Source organism: Asterias rubens, chromosome 2, assembly GCF_902459465.1.
Source record: "Asterias rubens chromosome 2, eAstRub1.3, whole genome shotgun sequence".
Lineage (NCBI taxonomy): Eukaryota > Metazoa > Echinodermata > Asteroidea > Forcipulatida > Asteriidae > Asterias > Asterias rubens.
In genome coordinates, this window is record NC_047063.1 from 3313545 (window position 1) to 3336394 (window position 22850).

At 37.9% G+C, this 22850-nt stretch overlaps 1 protein-coding gene across 1 annotated transcript in view; it reads left to right on the top strand.

Moving 5' to 3' along the window:
* The window catches only part of LOC117307066 (ras association domain-containing protein 1-like), a 34891-nt gene extending 22291 nt beyond the window's left edge, over positions 1-12600 (top strand). The window contains exons 3-7 of the mRNA XM_033791717.1: positions 1768-1872; positions 4510-4689; positions 7739-7871; positions 10031-10146; positions 11109-12600. Coding sequence (XP_033647608.1) covers positions 1768-1872; positions 4510-4689; positions 7739-7871; positions 10031-10146; positions 11109-11249 — 675 coding nt within the window. The 3' untranslated portion in view covers positions 11250-12600. The remainder of the gene's footprint in view (positions 1-1767; positions 1873-4509; positions 4690-7738; positions 7872-10030; positions 10147-11108) is intronic.
* The last annotated feature ends 10250 nt before the right edge of the window (positions 12601-22850 follow it).

Consider the following 22850-nt stretch of genomic DNA (forward strand, 5'->3'; position numbering starts at 1 on the left):
AGAGCCATGAAATTGGGTCCAGTCCTGATACAGGATCCTCTTTGAGAGGGCAAGGCCCCTTTTCATTTTGCAAAGGGCACTTTCATTAATATCCTACATTGGGGATATGGTGGCGGTTTCATGGTGGATACTTTCAGAGTGCACTGTTTGGTTTGGATGTATACGGACAAATTTGCCGAACCTGTCATTGTTTTGTCTGTGCTGTATGTAAAAGTGCCTTTAAATCAGAAAATCTCCATGTTAGTGTACCAAGGCCAAAACCGAGGGCAACAGAGGCCATGGTCTTCAGGTAATTACAGGCTTGCTGATATGCAGGCACCTTCATGGAGAGTCCAGTACAGTCTCGGACTGAACAACCAGGCTGCAGTCCATTTTCTGTGGACTCGGACTCATTCTCTGAGTCATTGTGACTTAAATTTTAGACTTGGACTCAAACCATGTGACTCGGCTTGACTCGGCTTTAGACCTTGATAACCAACAGGACTAACTCTACTATCTAGACATGAAGGGCTCTGACATACATGTAAAGGGACTTTGACTTGGCGGGGAGGACTCGCGGGACTCAGACTTGGACTGGAGATCGGTTTTGAGTCCATCTTGGACAACAGGGACTCGACTACAGCACTGCATTACACACGTACAGAGGCCTGTACTGAATGCTTCCTTTATGAAAAGGCTAGGGCACCAGAGGCATTTTCTCCTTGAGAAAAGGGCACCCTATGAGGAAATTGGGCACCAAGGCAATGGAGGCAATCGCCTTGGTTGACTTTGTGAAGTATGAGGCCTGCATTCATCGATTGAAACAAACAAAAAACACGCCGTTTAGCCTTCCTTGTTACAAAAGTGTCAAGTTACCCATGCAAGTTTGCTTTATTTAGAAAGCTTCATAACTATCCCATGATTAACATACATTACTTGTAGCATATTAATGACATGGGTGTGACCAGATCTTTGTGATGACATACATTATAAACACTGATGGCGTTCTGTTTTGTCATTCATTAACTGTTACAAGGAATAAGTTTCACCTCAGACAACATACATTGTGTACACGTTGAACCTTGTGACAAATTCTACATTAGAGTCAGATGAGCACATTTAGAAAGTGCTTTTTTAATCACAAGAACGTACACAGACATCTGAAATGCCACAGTCTCTTTGGAACAGGGTAAGATTTTGGGGGTTTTAAAACGTTTAATTGACACTGAAGTTGTACAGATTGTGTATAGGCACATGTGTTTACTGTAGCTACAACTACATGTTTGATACATCATGTGCATAAAACCGTAGCGTCAGTACAAAAACTTTGCATCTTGATTTTGCAAAGACGTTCTGCTTGAGAATCTCTGGGTAAAAAACATTGTATCTCAGTGTTTACTTGTATAATGTGTACACCCGGCTAAAGCAAGATACAACCATGGAGGTTTCTACCTCCATGATACAACATACTTCAATTTCAAACTCACGCATATTGTAATGTAACTAAAGCCCGTTCATACTTCCTGCGAATGCGAATGCAAGGGAACTTGACATGAATTTGCCCTCGCTCCGATATTCGCAGCATTCGTTTCGCATTAGCAGGAAGTATGAACCGGGCTTTAGGAGTTTTTCACTGACACAACAAAATGGGGCCCGCTATTATAGGTGGCAAAATTTTCCTGCTGAGGGTCACCAATATCCGAACTATTTATTTTAAGAACATAAATCTTCGTTTTTGTTTTATTGATTATGACTTGGATTAATATAGTGTTAAATTTGTACTTTTAGGACGGAATTGACGGCACGATTTCGCTCTCTGGATTGTCAAGGCAAGAGCTGATGTGGAGAATTGAAGAGTTTAACACCAAGGTTGATCTTTACCCAATCAAACTGGTAAGCTGCAGTTTTAGGATCTTTAAGTATTGGTGTTCCTGGAAACGTTCTTCTTTTTTCGGGACAAATTTCAGTTGCATACCTGAATTGTATCTGTGTTAAAACTAATTGTCATGAATAATAAACTAAACTACATATAAAGCCCGGTAACGGGTTCATACTTCCTGGGAATGCAAATTTTGACATCACAGTCCTGTTTTCACTGCGAATGTTTTGTAGGAGTTGAACACATTTCAACTCTTCCAAAGTATTTGATGCGATTTTGTGACAAAAACAATTTTTATCGCTTTCTATTTCTCAGGAAGTTTGAGTCATGCTTAAAGGGAAGGTACACATTTGGTAGTTACTCAAAACAAAAATTAACTTAAAAATTGACTTGGTAACGAGCATTGGAGAGCTGTTGATAGTATTAAACATTGTGAGGAACAGCTCCCTCTTATTAAGTAGCATAGATTTTGAGAAAGAGGTAATTTCTCACTTAAATAATAAAAGACTTCTAGCTAGAAGTCTTTTATTCCTATCTGAAAGCACACAAATTCGTCATACAAGGGTGTTTTTTAATTCATCATTTCCTCCCATCTCTGATGACCAATTGAGCTCAAATTTTCACAGGCTTGTTATTTTATGCATATATGTTGAGATACACTAAGTGAGAACACTGGTCTTTGCCAATTACCAATAGTGTGTCTTCCCTTTAATTCTTTAAAAGTTTATGTTAACACCTGTAGAAAAAAACCTTAACCTTGCTGCTGTTGGATTATAAACTTGGCTTTTGTCAACATCAGTAAGCTTTCAGACTTAGGGTATGTTCAGACGTGGGGTTAAACTAGTCGTTAATCCGAGCACCGCGGGTGTCCAAAAGATAAACATGACTAAGTCCAAAATTGGCTTGGGTTCACACAGTGAGTTTATTCTGGTCAAGCGGACTAAACTAGCCCACGATGTTGATTATTGGGTCATGCATCGGCGAACCTTACCATTGCTGGTTCCGGTTTGTTACATTGTCCATGCGTTTTCCACAGGGTTTCGATCCGCTATCGTCTCTACAAACCTCATGCGTCATCATGTATTCCATCTTTAAAGACGGCAAAATCACTTCATATCCTTGCTTGGCCCAAGCATAAACGCCATTCTATTGGGCCCGCTGAAGTTTCCGTTCCGCACTGCCCTCGATGAACGAAACATTTACACGTTGTTGTTGAAAGCTCCAAATTATTTTCGAGTGTGAACTTTTGTAAATATATCACAACTTAGTCATTGAGAAGTCGTAGCCTACACACATTCTCATGTTACGTTAAAAATTGTTTTTCAATTCAACATTAGTCTGGTACTCGTATAACTGTTACGTAAAGTGTTTGAGGGCAGGAACCAGATACAACCTAGTTTTCAAACCAAAACTTTTGTCTTAACATTGTCGATCCCGTGTGTGTAGCTTAGCTGTGATTAGATGCCACTTTCTTCAAAGCAAAACCCGTTCGTTATCATAAAGTAGCGTTGCGCACAGAAGAAGTGAATTTAAAAACTAAAAAGTGCTATTAAAAATGAGAACTTGTTTTCGTGCGACGTCCATTTCAAACATTTTCGGCGAAGGGGAATACCGGGCCCCAACTCTTAATGGTAACAGAAAGGGAAGGCAGCGGAGAGACGCAAGGAGATATTATAGTATAGCTCCATGGATTCATGCAGACACCACCTAATACTCGCTGCTGATCCATCCATACACGTGGAATGACGTCACCTTTGTTGCCGCGGTCATTTGGGCTAAAATAGACCGGATGTAGCAGGTCAGTTGCGTTCCAACGATGGTTTACTGGGCCTCGCAGCGGGGGGTTGGTCGTAAAACCTGGGCTTAGTTAGGCTAGTCCACCAATTTTTTTGGTTTAGTTTAGCCCAGCTCAGTGGGTCAAATTAACCCTCGCGGACCAGAATATTGCGTTCCCCCGCAGGGTTAGTTTAGCACTTTTGGATTAAGGACTAGTTTAACCCCACGTCTGAACGTACCCTTTAACTAAACAATGGTGTTTTTATCCTTACCAAACCTGTAGAACACCTTTAATAATAACGCCATTAAAACTGATCACAATAAGCCACTTCCGAATGTCAGCAGCGCATGTCTGTTACTGCTGACAACGGATTTTGTCTATCTCCCGAAACCTTTTGACAATTTGTCTATCTCCCGTAACCTTTTGACAATTGTCAAAAAGGTTACGGGAGATAGACAAAATCCGTTGTCAGCAGTAACAGCCATGCGCAGGTGACATTCCGAAGTGGCTTTGATGTTTTTCATTAAGGTTAAAACAGCTTAACTCGGAAGTTCAAATTGCCCCAAAGTTCACTTCTACACTTGTTCAGTACTTGTTAAATTACTGACTATTATTTATTGGCTGCAAACTTATCAAAGATTCTGTCTGCTCTTAGGTTTTTTTTTTACAGAAAATGGCCCGACTTTTCGTCCCTAGCAGAGTCTTTCTCGAAGGCTTAAAAAGCTTTTGAAAATTACTCTGCTACATGTACATATACGTAGTGTCAATAAAATCAGACCATTTACTTTTTGTTTGCATTCATAGCACACGTCCTTTTTGTTGGCAAGCAGTTTGAAATGGCTAGTTATATTTGCTCTTTGTTTTTTTAAAACAGGAAAGTGACAGTTTAATATTCGTCAGCAGCATCAGAGTTCACATGAACCTCTCTCGACCAATCAGCATTCCTAGCGGTACACCTCTTCCCAAAGTATGTAGCACGTTACGGCCGTATGACCACAGCGTCGATCACAGTCGACGGAGAACATCGTTCTTTCTACCCAAGGATACATACGAGGTGAGGCAACTGACCATGAAAGTGTTCACAGATTTTCACCCAAACAGAAGTTGAAACCTGGGCCCAATTTCATAGAGCTGCTAAGCAGAAAAATTTACTTAGCATGAAATTTTTGCCTTGATAAAAAAACAGGATTACATGTACCTACCAAATTTCCGCGTGATTTTCAGGGTAAGCAAACAACAGCTGAATACCAATAACAAGCAATATGCGGCGAATGGAAATTTGGTTGGTAATCCTGTTTATATCAAGGAAGAATTTCAATGCTTAGCAAATTTTCGTGCTTCTAAGCAGCTCTATGAAATTGGGCCCTGTTCGAACTGACCTAGCTTTTGAAACAAGCTGGTTCAATAGAGACACTGCTTGTCCAAACTGAACTGGCTTAAATTCAAGTATTAAAAACATGCCTCAAGCTGGGTTCACACTTCCTCTGAATGCGAACGCGAATGCAGTACGAACTTTGGTGTGACCTTTACGAGGTGCCGGATGAGGTGTCTTGTACTTTGTACCCCTTCTCCACATTGTAGATTTGAAGATCTTAAGAAGGATTTAAATTGATATGTTCAGGTAGTGTGTACTTTCCTGTTCAATGACTGATTGCTTTGACTGTTTTCCCATTATCAGTGCCATTATTTATTTATTTGCTTATTGTTTAGTTTCTTGTAAAGCACTGTGGTACCTCGTGTAAGAGCGCTATATACATGTCTCTTATTATTATTATTATAATTATTATCAGTGTGTTCTCTTTTTGGCATTAGAGAGGGTGGATTCTCTCTGCTTTTAAATTTGTTCTAATATTGCTTTTTCTCACTTTCGTTTCTGTCTCATCTTTGAAAATGTGATTTTATTGCTCTGATTATGTGTAGAAAGTTCAATGTATACATAAACCATACAGTGTAAAGGTGTCACAGGCAAATATCTGTTTGTGACTGGACATGCTCGTGCTTATAAATGCACTTTTGTTTCTTCTGTACTCAGGCATGTGAGACTTTCTCTTTCAGCTGATATCCTCTTTTTTGGTTCTGATTTTCCTCTTTTGTTCTTCACTTTCTGTGTACAAAAGGATAGGAATATTATCTTTTCCTCTTTTTTTTCTTGCCTGGTATTCCCTTTTCCTCTTTTTTTCATGGGTAGTAACTCACATGCCTGTGTACTGTACATTTTTGTTATGGTTTTTTTGAATGGTTCGTTTGTGACGCCATTGAAACCGGAATTGCATCATGTTAATATTTTTGACCATGTGCAGTAAGTTGTTCTTGAATGTGATGTGAATAATCCCATCCCTCCTAGAATACATAATAGTAATGTGTACACATGCGTCAAGGGATTGATCTGCCGTAGTTTGAATGGAACTTGCAGCAGTCAATTGTACAGAAATTGGCACTGTGCCATACCTCCCTCCCTCAGGAGGAAATGGTTACTTCACTCCTTATTTCCTGAGTGGTCCAGGTGATAACGGAGTGAATGTTTCGTAGTGATAGTCATGACAATGCACGCTTTGTACCCATCCATTGTCATGTGTACACTTTTGGTTATAAAGACACCTAATGCAAAATGTTGAGTAACTATTTGTCATTTTTTGTTTTGCACCCATTCCGTGTGCATGCAATGATAGAAATCAGATGAGGTTGATTTGCCAGTGACTGTATAAAATTTATATAGATGATAAACAACTTTGTCTGACATCATTTTCATGTATAAATCTTTAACCAATGATCAATTTCCCCTTTTCTTTATATTTCCTGTCGTTTAACCTTTTCTTTTTCCCTCTAAGAACTGAACAGTGTAAATGAACTTTTCCCCCTCCAATGTCCCCCCCCCCCCTAATATATCATCATAGAACCAGACCTGATACCCCAAGGAGGCAATGCAGATTACCTCCATGCCCCCTGCCTTGGTGCCCTTTTCAATTTACAATTTCCTTATAGGGTGCCCTTTACCAAAGATAAAATGCCTTGGTGCTCTTGCCTTTTCAAACATAAAGCACACAGGCCTGCCCCCCCCCCCTCATTTTTATAAATGTATTGTATTTTCTTTGTGGATATAGGACATGGTCATTGTTTATATTTGTACACAATTGTATTCACATATTCTGCTTCATTGATTCCTCCCCATTGTTACTACAGGGACAAAAAATCTACTTGATTATAATTGTTGATTATTTTGTGACATTAAACCTCATCCTGTTTTTTGCTATTCTTGCTCTGTACTATTTGCAGGGCATGGATTTGTGAATCATGTCATGATCTGACATTATAATTGCTATTTTTTTATCCGATATTTCATTGCTTATATTTTGTCTCATGTATATCTGCATTTACCCATGTTCCCCTGATTGCATACTTGATACATTTTTAAGTGATATTTTCCCAGGATTAACTTTTCTTAAGAAGTAATGTGTTTCTACTATTCTTTTAGTTTGAAAATCCTGTTGCCTTAAAATCTCTTTCTTAAAAGTTTTACCTTTCTACTATCTACTCTTCTCATGTTATCACTACTTTATTTTATAGGAATATTTTACTACTATTCATATTTTGTTAAAACATATATTTGGCTAGTATTCTCTCTTTTTGAAAATAATACTTTCCAAGTAGGCCTAATAGTAACACTTTTCTACTATTAATATTGGTTTTAAATTAGTTTTCTAGTTTTCGCTTTCTTAAAAGTAAGATTTTTCCAAGATTCACTGACTCAATTTTTGTTCTACAACCTTGTAGGCCTACTACTATCTTGTTGAATTCATTTTCTTTGTATGTTCTTTAAAGAACGACTTAACTACTGATCACTTAAAAGTTATACCTCGTAAGTCTAGCTTTCCATGGCTCTTTTCCAATAACTTAAAAGGTAGAGTTTGATTCACTAACTTTCTTTTTAATTTTGTTTCACTACCTTGTAGGCCTACTACCCTGTAGAAATAATTTTCATAGTATAATTATCTTCAATTTCTTAAAAGATAACTACTGATCACTTAAAAGTTATACCTCGTAGTCAAGTTTTCCATGGCCCTTTTCGAATAATTCTGTTCTTATTTTCCCTTTGCGATTGTCAGGATATTCAGATAGCCAGTGAATCCACAGCTATTCAGGTGATCCAAGGCGTACTCAGTCACATTCAAGTGATTGATAACTGCCGGAAGTTTGCTCTCTTTGAACGCACCGATGAGGGTGGTGAAGGTGGCGAAGGTGAGGCTCAGCTCATGGTTGTTGTTGACCAGGGCCCAACTTCATAGAGCTGCTTAAGCACGAAAATAGATCGCTTATTTTACACATGTTAAAGGCAGTGGACACTATTGGTAATTATTCAAAATTATTATTAGCATAAAACCTTTCTCGGTGATGAGTATAAATGGGGAGAGGTTGATGGTATAAAACATTGTGAGAAACGGCTCCCTCTGAAGTGCCATAGTTTTTGAGAAAGAAGTAATTTTCCACAAATTTGATTTCAAGACCTCAGATTTAGAACTTGAGGTCTCGAAATCAACCATCTAAAGGCACACAACTTCGTGTGACAAGGGTGTTTTTTCCCTTCATTATTATCTCGCAAGTTCGATGACCAATTGATCTCAAATTTTCACAGGTTTGTTATTTTATGCATTTTGTTCAGATACACCAACTGTGAAGGCTAGTCTTTGACAATTACCAAAAGTGTCCACTGTCTTTTAGGACTAGTCCCAATACTCGTTAGGGATTATTAAAAACTTAGCTCAAAGTTAGGACAAGTAATTCATCCAACCCTGTACCCCCAAAAATACTTTCTCTGCCACACTGAGGTTACAGCTCCTGATAACAAATGTGTCCTCCAGAGGGCGCTATACAACCACATAATTAGAAGGAGAAAATCACTGAATTTTAAAAAGGTTGTTGTGAAATGTTGGTCAGACTCTTTGAGAAAATTTAACCATTGAGGTAGAATAATTGTACGCCCCTCCATTATCTTCAAAGCTTTTAGCAAATTGGGGACAAACATAGTTCAATATTCTTAATTTGGTCTCTAGGGACTGAAGCCATTTGTATCGAACCTATAGTATTGTAATCAACTAGAGTAAGTTGTTGGGCTGCTGGTTTTTAATTTGATTTGTACACTTCAAAATGAAAGAGACATCTGTGAAGGTTGACTTCTAAGAACAAACTCGACTTCAGTGGTTTTCAAACTTAATCAAATTTTTATATAGCTTTACGATCTCTAAATTTCTCTTTTACGATCTCTACACCCCATTGTCTGGTTAGAAATCTGTTCCATTATTTATTTATTTTAGTTTGACAAAATAAAGGTAGAAAAGAAGCAGTCCAAGGTTCTTCATCAAAACTCCTTGAATTGCTTGTAAAGAAGTTGTGTTCCTGAGGAAATTTAGCTTCTTTTATGAGTTATGTTTGACCACAGTCCTGAGTAGTGAGTGAATTTTATTTTACTTGGGCAGCGCATGTATTTACTTGGTTTTGAGTAAAATTTGAGTAAAATATTGCATGGCCATTTTCATTTTGCAAAGGGAAAATCTGAAAGAAATTTACATTCAAAGGAAGTTCTGTTTTGCTGAGTTAAAGGCAAACAAAACAAGATTCTTTTATAATTTATGTGTTGGCTACAATGTACTTCTGCTTCCTGGATGAACTGACCCACAATTTAGAATGTATTGTTTTTATTCAGTAAATAGGTTATCAAAATAGAATTACACAAAATTACCTCAAGGTTAAGTCCAATTTGTCCAGAATAATTTTATTTTGCAAAATGCTTTCTTTTATGCATTCAAAAACCACCATTCAGATATCTGCCACCTTGTCAATCGGTTGCGTCAAAATGAAAGGGTCAATTTGACATTGGACTTAATTTTTTAAATTTTTTATGTAGGACTTTTTTAGAACTGTGAACAAAATGTAAACGAACTTTCTTTAGACTGACAAAAACGTGTTATTCAACGTTAACAAAAACTTAATCACTCAACAAAATTGATTTTGATTTTATAAGTAAATAATTTATTTCTTGTTTATTTGATGCACAGTGATAAATCTTTTATTATTTTTGCAGTTGCCTGGGGTGCATAATTCCCTCCATCCTATAATCTGCAATATTTTCCTTCAACTCCCTCCGTTATTTTCATCTTAAAATTTCTTTGTTGCCATGTACCAAGAGTGACTTTTAGCCTTGGTTAGGGCAAACTTGAAGTAAAACAAAAATGTTTTATCAAATCTTACATGTTAGTTAGGAGTAACTTAAAAACAAAACCAAAAAACACAGGCTTTGTTGTGAACCATGTTTACAACACTGGGAACTGTCTACAACTTGAGAAGATTTAACTGTTGTCTAACATGTTTATTGTTTTTGTTTGTCTTTCCCCCTTCTCTAGTGTTAATGAGAAAGCTAGCCGATGAAGACAGACCACTGCTCCTAAGACTACTATGGGGAGGTGATAATCAAACCAAGAGATACGAGCTACGGGAGAATGAGACCGGACAGATTGAGGTGCGCTATAGATAGTTCCCACATGATGTAAATCGGCCATCTTTGTGGGCAATTTGGAACACACACAGCCTTGAGTTTTGCGCAAAAATGACATGCAGCACATTTCACACAACTTGTTGCCTGATTGGTTAGTAAATAGCGTGGTTGCGTTAATAAACTGAGCGCTCGACGCGCCTGCAAGCCAAAATTTTCCCATAAAGATGGCGCCTATTGCAACTTATCTTTAGACCTTTATCACGGTGCAGCCATCTTGAATATCTCCCATTCATATCAATGTTACCAAACTGAGGCTGGAAGAACAAACTAGTCTGGTTCCTATTTGCAAAATGATTATTAGCATTCGTTATTGTTATGCGATACAAGAAACATGACCAAGATGGAGGCAGCATGATTAAGGTCTATTCTTGGGTTTCCTGGCAATTATTTTGATTCTCTAATGCAGTGCCAAAAGTGGCATCATTTGGTTTTCTTAGAGGGGGGAGGCTTAATTAGGAGGTTAGAATTGTCAGAACGGAGTTTGCAGGGAGATTATGGAAGGTTCATCCTTGTTAACAGTCAAAGACAAGTATCGTCTTTCAGTGTATCCCATCATATGCATGAAATAACAAATCTGTGGAAATGTGGACTCAATGGGTCATCAAAGTTGCAAGAAAATAAGAAAGAAGAAAGTTGCAAGAAAAAAATGAAAGAAAAAAATGAAAAGAAAAAAACATGCACAAATATGTTTCTTTGAGTATTTGAGTCAGAAATTACTACGGTACTTTAGAGGGAGCTGTTTCTCACACAATGGTTTACAGTATCAACAGCTCTCCATTGCTCGTTACCAAGTGAGGTTTATAAGCTAGCAATTATTTTGAGTAATTGCCATTAGTGTCCAGAAGCAAACCATCATTATGTTGGGGCACTGTTCATGGGAGATGTGCTCGTTAGAAAACTAAGTGTACTTTTTCTTTGCGTTTCAGTGGGAAGCGTTCACCGTGCCTGAACTACAGAACTTTCTCCGCATCTTGGATAAGGAAGAGCAAGACCATATGGAGCAAGTACGAGAAAAATATGTCATCTATGAGAAACGTCTTAAAGATGCGGTGGCTTACATTGATTAGGTTAATTAGCACTGTACAGAGTGTAGGTACAGTAACTACTATTGACCCCTTGCACGCGCGTCACACATGGCGACTGATGCCACGCTCACCATGTTGGTGGTCAGTAGGTTTACAAGTAAACGCCGCATGGCTTAAATGCGCATTTCTCTGAATAACACACAGACATTGACCACCAAAATGGCGCATCCAAGATTACTCTGATGATGACGTCAGGGGATTTGGGTCAATAATTAAGAGTAAGACTAAATCCGAGTTCCCATTGGGTACTTTTCTTGCGCTGCCACGCTGATGGCTGCTGCTTCTATTGTGCATTCCCACCTGGACTTATATTTCGTTACGTGTTTTTGCTTAGCAGAAAACTGTAAGCAATAATTGCTGTCTAAGCATCTCTATGAAGCTGTGCCCAGGTTTAGAGAGGTTCCTGTTGTGCAACAGAATCATAAGAAGCTGAAATTTAACTGTTACTTATAATCCATGTTGCCATTTGACTTTTTTTGATTAAAATACTGCGACTTTTCTGTAAAATGAAAAAATTAAATCCAATGGAGACACAAGGTGAACTGCCCTCCCTGTCAACTGACCGCCAGCGTTATGTCAAACCGACATGCAGAAAGAGGAAGACCTCTGCACAGCCATGGTAACTTAATAGGCCCGCTAAAACGTCCAATGGGAACAGCTCAGAGCTGCTCTGCCCAGTAAATCGATTGAGACCACGCTGTAAAACGCAGCCTTTTTCCCCTACGTAAACCAATCCAAATTAAGAACGGAAAGAGAAATTAGTCTGCCTCCTTTGTAGTGCATTAAGGGATAGCAATCAAGGTTGTTAAGGCATTCAGGAACATGACACAAATGGTGATTGCAGGATTAGCTCTATAGACCTATCAATTGCTATCAAATTGACGACTGGCCTTGAAGGCACTCAAAGCTTGACTAATTGAAGCAGAAACAGCAAAGAGTATTGTGAAGATTTGTAGTGGTAAAATGACACATTGATTAAAATGGAGAATGGTAATGGTGATTGCATAAAGAACATGACCTGTTTTTTTTTCGTTGGATTATTATTTTATTTTTTTTATTCAGGCTTTTATTATGTCTCCCTGGAAAATGCTGGAATTTGCTGCGGATAGAAAATTAAATCATGTTGGTTGATCTACTTCTGCAGCCGATTTCACACAAGCTAGGATTTATCCTATTTGAGTTATGGCGAGTCCTAAATTAAATGGGTTCAATGCGTCCTACATGAGCTCGAATTTACACAGAGCTAAGATTGCTCAATAGATGTGTACAAGTTTAAAGGAACACGTTGCCTTGGATCGGTCGAGTTGGTCTTTGAAAAGCGTTTTGTAACCGTTATAAAATCGATATGGTTAGAAAGATGTTGTAAAAGTAGAATACAATGATCTACACAAATATGCCTCGAAATTGCGTGGTTTTCGTGTTACCTCGTCGACAAACACGGTCGGCCATTTATGGGAGTCAAATTGTCAAATTTTTGACTCCAATAAATGGCCGACCGTGTTAGTTCGCGACATAAAATGAAAACCATGCAATTTTGAGTGATACTTGTGTGGATCATTATATTCTACTTTTAAAACATCTTTCTAACCATATGCATTTCATAAACTGTTTCAAACGCTTTTCATAGACCAACTCGTCCGATCCAAGGCAACGTGTTCCTTTAACCCTTAACTTCTCCGTTGACTTTCTGGGGGACCCATTGTCTTGTCATTTTACTAGTCCAACAGCTTTGGTCTGTGTTTCATGGTTTCCTTTCAGCACCATGGTACTTAACTTAACAGACCATCAGTAATTCATATGTAACAGTGTGAGCTCAGTAAACTAGCCAGTAGGACTAGTCTGGCAGAATTTTTTCCTTTCCTTTTTTCCACTTTTAACTACGCAAAAGGTTGCCAAAACCATGCTACTAAGCAACTATCTGAGTCTAAGGAATTTTAATTTTTAATTTTTTTTTTTTTACTATATGACTATATGAAGGTAAGGGAAGTCACTTTATATTATTCATTAACTTATTCAAATCTAAACTTGCAAATGGCTTAAGTGTGGGAGACTACTCGTTTAATCGTGCCGCCAAGACTACTACAAAATAGTCATTCCTGCTTGGTGAACCAATTGTGTCGCTCACCACTATTGACGACAACCTCACTTACGAAACACAATCAGACATCAGTGACACTACCCTTTAATCCTTTCAGCTTGAGTCTTAATTAATATTAAAATAAAATTAATATTCTTTAACCCCGATGCAAATTTAATATCTATTATATTGTTGCGGTACCCGCTGCTAAAACATAGGATTCGAACTGCCTCTAGCTACCGGGCAACTTTGGTAGTCTAGTTGGTAAGACACTGCTCTAGAATTGCATGGGTCGTGGGTTCGAATCCCACCCGTGTAACATGCCGGTGATATTTTTTTCACAGGACTCGGGAAAGTACTGAGTATATAGTGCTTACACACATCGGTGTATGGGTAATTAATAAGCTTGAGTGTTAATGAACCTGCAGCACACAATATGCATCTTGGGAATTCAAAGTAAGTCAGGACTATTTCAGGCGGGACTAGTCGAGTAGTAGATTTCATTAGATACCCAAGCCTACATCCGTATGGACTGTAAAAGGGGTAACCCTGTTTCAGCCCCAGAAGTAGGTGGCAATGGCCTCTGGAAAAAAACAAAAAAACGATTGTAGCCCACACCTTGAAGTGGCCTTCAAGCCTTGCGTGTCTGGCGACTAACATAAAATTTAAAAAAGGTCTCCAGGATTTGCTGTTAGTTGCGGGCCTGAATGTCTGGTGCACGTAATATGCAAATCCAGAAAGTGTCGTTGGGTAATCTGCGAGTGATGTCAACATAGGCTGCACTTTTTGTGGAGGTTAAAACCATTTCCCAAACGAATCAGACAACGTTTAACTCTGAGGATTGCTCAATTAACAATGATTGAAAGTATGTCCCCAGGGTACATGAATTAGGAATTTCAGAGTTGTTATTTCTTCTTCAATGGAAAGTACTTAAATATCTCACTTAAGCTAATAGCTTCTGCAGACAGTGAACCTAAATGAAGGAACTACGTGCACATTTAGAGCTTCCAGGTTCACTTTTAAGTGATTTGGTGCAAAATGCACTTTGGGTTTTCGTCTCTATCCCTGCTTGGAATTCTATGGAGGCGACAGAGGTCAGTTGCCCTTTTATTGGCGTTGGTGCCCCTTAAGGCAGTGGACACTACTGGTATTTGCTCAAAATATATATTAGCATAAAACCTCACTTGGTAATGAGTAATGGGGGAGGTTGATAGTATAAAACATTGTATAAAACGGCTCCATCTGAAGTGAAGTAGTTTTCGAGAAAGAAGTAATTTCCCACGAATTTGATTACGAGACCTCAGATTTAGAACTTGAGGTCTCAAAATCAAGCATCTGAAAGCACACAACTTCCTGTGACAAGGGTATCTCTTTCATACAGCTCAAATTTTCACAGGTTTGTTATTTTATGCATATGTTGAGATACACCACGTGGGACGACTGGTCTTTGTCAATTACCAATAGTGTCCATTGTCTTTAAGGGCCCTTGTAAAATTGGCATAGACTTTTAGATTTTGCAATAGAATTGCCTTTTGTAAAACGAAAATCCTTGCTCTCTCAAAGATGAAATTCCAGGCCTGATATCACCAAAGAGTGAGGAATGACCCTTGTAGATTTTACTTAAGAGATGTTCATAGGGACAGGTAGACTGCAAATTAGCATCTTCATGAGTCACCTCTTAAACATATAAAACTATTCAATTGAATCTAACAAAACTATGATTTAGAGAAAATACAAATATTGGGAGTATTGAATATTTGGGACCAACTTAGCGCCAAGTCAGCATCTTACTACCATTCCCTATACTTTTGTTTATTCATTATTAAGCCTTGATGGACCTTCCCATGTGATTTTTGTTAGCATTTCTTGTGAAGGGATGTCTTATGGTCAAGTTACAAATCTTAAAGATAATGTTACAAGTGTAATTTAGCTTTAATACATGTTTTGCCGTTAGAAAACTATTTTACTTAATTTAGTCGCGGGTATTGTGGAAGAAGGTGTTGATTATTATCAAAGTGTTTTACCCATTCGAGGTGTTGATATCCTTATTGGGAGTGGAGGACCTCAATCTGGGTGGAATAGGTGCACCCCAGTTTTACCAATTGGACATTGATATCTTCGTTTGGAGTAGTCTTGGTCCAAGAAGTCACTGACTCACACTCGTAACGTAACGTAACGTAACGTAACGTGATAACCTGACAGAGGGCTCGCTTTTCTTCATGATGTCGTTTCAGTTGACGTGTGTCTGTAGTAAATTCGCGGAAGCTGGAAACGGAACCAAGAATGTAAGACTTGCACAAAGCTAAAAGTGGGCGATAGAAGCGCTTCCGATTGTAGCGAGAATAAACTTTGCTACACTAGCGGGCGATATGGCGTGCTGCATGCGAACGTTTCGGGTTGTTGGGTTCGGAATGACTTTGCAAGGAAGAATTGGTTGTTGTCATATAACTATTTCCTGGTTGGGCACCATTGATATTCCCAATGAGAGAATACTCTGATCGGGGCAGAGGACTATCCTGATCAAGTTATTTTGGGCAAGAACACTCATAGTTACCAGTTAAATTTTATTATCTGAAGGTTTTATTTGTATTTCTTGATTTATGTACTATAGTGTAAGTTAGTTTGTAAATAGTGTAAGAAGGGACTTTAGTTGGTTATGTAACATAAGTGTAAAATACGTTTCTTAAATCAAATGATATATATTTACGGGGGCTTTTATAAGCAAAAAGCCAGTAATGTTTTGTTACAAATGTGTGAAGATCTGGTTCGGAATTGTGAAACATTATTTTCCCTTCAAAAATTTCTTTGCAAGTTTGACACAAAAGGCTGGTAATACTCTATTATATCGTTTACTTTAAAATGTGGTTTCTTCACTTGACGTTGAAGCTATAAAGTTATTCCTTGACCTTTAGAACAAAATCTTCTGAACAATTATTGTTTTGAAACTAAATCATTCTGTAGCTGTGTTCTGTATACTCTATATAAAGTTGTGCAGTATTTTCTTCCATTCCGTTAGCCTTGTTAATATTGTTTCGGTTGTTCCTAAAGTGGGAATAAATATGAAAATTAAAAACATATATCACAAATAAGCTTTGTATGTTTTCAGTGGTGTGTATTTTTAAGGTTGCTTTGCAATATCGGTATGGGAGTTCTAATGTGTGGTACTCAATCATTGGTTGACAAATTAATAATCAAACCATTCATTTTATCATTTTTGTACTCTATTTTGGATCGCATCTTAAAGCCATTGGACCCTTTCGGTACAGGAAAAAAAAAAAATCACAGATTTACAAATAACTTACAGGATTTACAGAAGGTAGTGGTGAAAGACTTCCCTTGAAATATTATTCCATGAAATGCTTCACTTTTTGAGAAAACAGTAAAACAATATAAATTCTCGTTAGCGAGAATTACGGATTTATTTTAAACACATGTCATGACACGGCGAAACGCGCGGATACACGGGTGGGTTTTCCCGTTATTTTCTCCAGACTCCGATGACCGATTGAGCCTAAATTTTCACAGGTTTGTTATTTGATATAGAAGTTGTGATACACGAAGGCTGGGCCTTGGACAATAGTGTTTACCGAAAGGGTCCAATGGCTTTAAAGTACGTGTCTGCTTTAGAAAAAACGTCCGGTCTTTGCAGTTCTTTAATTGACAAAATAACGGAAACTGCTTGTAGTTTTTACCCGAAGTAGAAAACAATTTTGTCAAGCAATTTGGCATTAGCAAAATGTTTGGGCTGAGTACTGTTTTGTGCTCACTGAATGCTAATTATTGAGTGGCCAAAGCTGGTTTTGTGAGTAGCAATATTGTACGTTTTGTTAGTAACGTTTTTCTATGCTCTGTAAGGGAAGTTGTTCACTGGGGATATTCATTGAGCATTAGTTGATAATGGATCTAAACAATGTACTTTCCTGACAACAATAATGATGCACTATCCCTTTTTATAGAAACTCGCATAAGGATTCATTTAATCTTTCAATTTTTTTTAAACTATTATTTTTCCCCGTCCCCCCCCCCCCCCAATTGACTTGTTTTATAAGGCTTATGACCTGTTCGATAACTTATTGGCCTTCGCACCTTCTCTATTCTGCCTTAAAATTGCAGGGCTGAAAATTACGTTTACGAATGTTTATCAAAAATACGGGTTTTTAATGAAAAATACAGGTTTTGGGGTTTCACAATACAGTTTTGTGATCCCAGAGATTGGCATGTCTGAAGGAACATTATTTTGCGGTTTCATATATCGACTAGATTATGCATGGATGATGGTCGGTCGGTAAAAACCTCATCAACTTACGTTTCTCGTCATTGTTTGGCTCTGATCTGTGGGTATTTGTGTGAGTACATCTTTATCCCATCAAGGTTCAAGGCTCATTTTATTTTCACAGTATCAAAAGACAATAAAAAACAATATCAAACGGCAGTCAAAAGAAATCATTACAACAATGAAAAATAATCGTTTCCCAACATAGGTTTGAAGAAATAGATGCATAACAATGTTGACACTGCGGAGGGATCCATTTAAGAAGCAAAGCTTGTAGGCAATGGTCCCTTATGACATGCATATATGCATTGAGATTATAAAATAATGTCAAGTGAACCGTAGAGGTCCGTGGTCGAGTCGAGCCACCAATGAACAAAATATAACAGCAGGTCTCAATGCATATGCATGTTTACAAAGAATAATTAGTCAACACTGAAACAAAGAAAAAACAGACACAAACAGAGGACTGGACTTAAGACAAAACACACACAACAGTCTTGCCGGTCAGCAAATACAGTATCGACCCAAACAAATGATCCCATAGCGGGGGATTTAACAAGTGTGGCTATAATGTAAGAAACACAGTATGGACCTATCGAATCAAACAATTATCACAATGATAATATATACAAAATAACTCCTCAGAAGGGATCCCCAATGGACAAGGAGCAGCGACTTATAAACCCGCGCTACTGTAATAACATAACAATTAGCTCTGCGTCCCTTGCAAAGTGCAAAATGGCGTCTTGACTACGGGGGGCTTTGGCTGTAATATTATTATTAATTCTAAAACCATGATAGGAGGCACAATGTCAGTACATGCCGACTTTACTTAAACGTTCCCATTGCCTGAAAGGCACTGTTGGTAATTGCTCAAAATAATTGTTAGTATAAAAGCGTACTTGGTAACGAGCAATGGAGAGAGCTGTTGATAAAACATTGTGAGAAACGGCTCCGGCTGAAGTAACGTAGCTTTTGAGAAAGAGGTAATTTCTCACTCCGATGATAAACATATTTCGGGTCTGAAGCCTCTCTTAGGCATCTGACACATTCGTACAATGGTGGTGTTTTTTCTGTCATTATTCTCTTCCAGGCTTCGTTGACCAATTTATATTTCATAACATATTTGTTTGAATACACTTAGTGGGTTTATAATGTACTAGTCTTTGCCAATTACCAAAGGTGTCCAGTGCCTTTGAAACAGCAACGTTTCGTAACTTACAATTTAAAATTTGGGAGGTAGTGCTTTCTGCTCTACCGGCTAGGCTTCGAATTGAAGATACCCAAGCCTACATTCGTATGGACTGTGAACCCTGTTTCAGCCCTAGAAATAGGTGGCAATGGCCTCTGGAAAAAAAAAATTGTAGTCCACACCTTGAATTGGCCTTCAGGCCTGGTGTGTCAACCAAAACAAAACTAAGAGTTCGATACTGCTCTTTCATTGTTGCTCATCATAAGGATCCAATTTTTAGGATTCCAATTTTCAAAAGAAAGGTTGCCTGATGAGCGAACTGACAACTAAGTTATTGTAGTCAGGCTATCGTATCAATCAACACTTCACGGGAAGATAACCTTGTTTCTTCTTCCGGAAACAAGACATAAGTTGGTTAACTCGTGGCCATGGTAAATTTGATTGACATGCTCTTCGTTTCCTCAAGTAATAATGTTTACTTGCAAAATTAAATTCCGTACCTATAGGTCCATCACGAAAAGATGTTTTTCATGAGCTCAATTCAAGGATGCAATGAATGAAAGACATCAAAGAGGAAGCAAGAAGATCAAAAGTGCCGCAGGGAAAAGAAGGGGAGCCAGAAACATGATTCTGAAGTTAATTATAGGCGTTAGTTATTTGGGGAATAGGCCTCTGCGTTTCCTCCAGTAATAAGGTTTCCTTGCAAAAATAATGTAATTCCGTTCGTACCTGCCTGCCATCCTTAATGCCCATTTCCTCTACCGTGTGTCTCCAAAAAATCTATACACTTTTGATTATAATATGGCTGTCGAATGAAAAGTATATGATTCTGGAGGAAAAGGTTTAGGTGTATGGATAGCTTATGGTCTCATATTTCACATGACACCATAAAGTCCGAAAATAATTCATGATTGTGTGAGTAATGCTCACTTTTGAGAAGGGTTGAAAATAAGGTTACGCAGGAATTAGCCTTCCCTTTGTGAGGGGTAATAAGTCCTTTGTAGCTTACACAATTCAGTCCAAGATTTCGGCTACTTCAGGTCAATCCTGAAGAATAAGTAGCCAACATCTGTGACATTTCTGTTTTAAAAAAAACCGTATTATTGAGTAATCTTTGTACACAATCCCCATCTGATTATTAAGAAAAAACAATGAAATGTTCAACTCATCTTACAATAACTGAAATGCGGGATGAAGGTTTTTATTCAAAGTCACAGATGTTTGAAAAACACAGTTTGTAACATGGAAATTGCTACATGTACCATCACCCCCATCGTGACTCACATGAAGACACCACTGAGTCTACCGAGGAAAGTTACATTGCCACAAGAACAAAAATGCAATTCCTGGGGTCGATTTCACAAAGAGTTGGGACTAGTCCTAACTTAGGACTAGTCCTAGGAGATATACAAATTGCGTGGATAGTCCCAAGTTTGGACGAGTAACTGGTCCTAACTCGAGATAAGACTAGTCCTTTCTCTTTGTGAAATCCACCCATGTTCACTTATGAATGTAACATAAAATTCACTCGGCAAACCAAAACTTATCGTATTTGAGCATGAACTTATTACATCACCCTCAATTTTGTAATCTCTCAAATTGGAAGGCTTATTCCTGCGCAGCCTTATCTTAAACCCTTCACAAAAGTGAGCAGTGTTCACCTCGCCATGAATTATTTTCGGACTTGTTGGTGTCATGTGAAGTTTGAGACCATAATCTATCCATACACACAAACCTTTTTCCACAGAATCGTATTTTTTTTTTATTCGGCAGCCATTTCAAAAGTGTATAGGTTTTTTTGAGACACCGGTATACGCATTCGGTTGCATTAAATAGGTCTATCAACAACAAAAAGATAGTTTCGTGAGCTCCATTCAAGGGTGCAATGAATGAAATAAATCAAAGAGGAAGCAATACGATGAAAAGTGACACAAGGAAAACAAATACAGGTTTCTTATTAATTTTTGTTGTCGACTTTTAAAGAAGCATTACGAGTTTGAACGTATTCATTTGCTGGCTTTAATTTGCATTTATACAGGCATACCAGTTTTTTACACTATCACAACAATACAACTGTTTGTGTTGTTTTACTTCTGTTTTCTTGGTTTGACCTATGGTATAATGCACAGAGGATGTAGATGGGCTGACGTTTCGACCATAGCAGAGTCTTTCGCGAAGGCTAAAACGCACTTCTGGTAAACTTTGTTCTCAAAGGTCCGTAAACACACTGAACACTATTGGTAATTGTCAAAGACCAGTATTTTCACTCGGTGTATCTCAACTAATACATACTGATAACAAAAACGTGAAAATTTGAGCTCAAATTGGTCGTCGAAGTTGCGAGATGAAAAAAAAACACCCTTGCCATACGAAGTTGTGTGCTTTCAGATGCTTGATTTCGAGACCTCAAATTCTAAATCTGAGGTCTCGAAATCAAATTCGTTGAAAATGACTTCTCCACTTAATCAGCGGAAGCCGTTTCTCACACTTGTTTTTACTATAACCTCTCTCCCCATTACTTATTACAAATGTCCACTACCTTTAAAATTAAGGGTACATAGGGCACTCGGGGCAAAACAAACTGACTTTCTAGAATGTTGTCGGATATGATGGGCAAACTCGCTCGCAGCACATATAATAATTATTAACGCTTACGTCACATTTCGCTATATAGTTATGTGTACACCAAAGATAGGCAGGATTACCAATCAAACTGCATGTGACATGGTAATTTGGCTGGGTACCTTATCCTGGTAAATTATGTTGATGTGCTCAAAGACAACTTCGTGTGACAAGGGTGTTTTTCTTTCTTTATTATCTCGCAACTTCGATGACCGATTGAGCTCAAATGTTCACAGGTTTGCTATTTAATGCATATGTTGAGATACACCAACTGTGGGGGCTATAGTCTTTGACAATAGTGTCCACTGCCTTAAAGTTACGTTTTGTGCTTATAGCGGCCCTATGACATTGCCCCCAATATATCCGACTTCAAACAGCAAATACTAGATGTTCCCTTGTTCTTTGAACTTCTACTCTTCATTTTCAAGAGAGCTGTTAGATTTCATTAAAAAATACTAAAGATGTGTTCAGGTGTCCCACAAGCCATCAATCTTTTTATATTATTTTACTATCGGTTAGGGAGTGGAATCAATAGCTAAAACGAAATAAATGAACAAAATAATAAACAAACTTTAAACTAATTCAAAACAAACAAATAAACGTCAGGCTAAACTATGTTTTTGCATTTATACAGTAACATGTTTTTGGGGGTGGTAAGTAAACAGCCTGCAAAAGCTAATTCTATTTTCTTAAATACATATAAAACAAACACACAAGATACAAATAAATGCAATTACAGTTGGGGTTACCGCAAACCAAATACATATTGATACCTCACCATGCAATGCCACAAATCCTCTCTCAAACGTGCCTTTGTTTCTTACCCGGTACTTGATTTCAATGATTTCGAATCTTCAATACTTTTTGACCTCAGGGCTTAAGATTGAAGTTCAGAAAATCATCATTTGGATGTTATCGACAAGCTCGGTTCGTGCCATCTGTGTGGGCTGAAGTATTATTCGATAACATGCAATCACAATAATGTAACGTTTGCAAGCGAATAAGTAGCTTATCTTGTTCACCCATTGTCCTTTTACGAAAGCCCATAAGTGACATTGCAATTATAAATTGTTATTTTGCAGGTATATATTTTGCGAGTCTTGTTTTTGGAAGTACACATTTTGCGACTCTTGTTTTCCCAAAACAAGACTCTTCCCCAAAAAGAAGATTTGGTTAAAGACACTGGAAACTATTGGTAATTGTCAAAGACCAGTCTTCTGATGATGCATGGTGTGTCTCAACATATGCATAAAATAACAAACCTGTGAATATTTGAGCTCAATCGGTCATCGAAGTTGCGAGATAATAATGAAAGAAAAAACACCCTCGACACACGAAGTTGTGTGCTTTCAGATGCTTGATTTCGAGACCTCAAAATCTAAATCTGACGTCTCGAAATCAAATTCTTTGAAAATCACT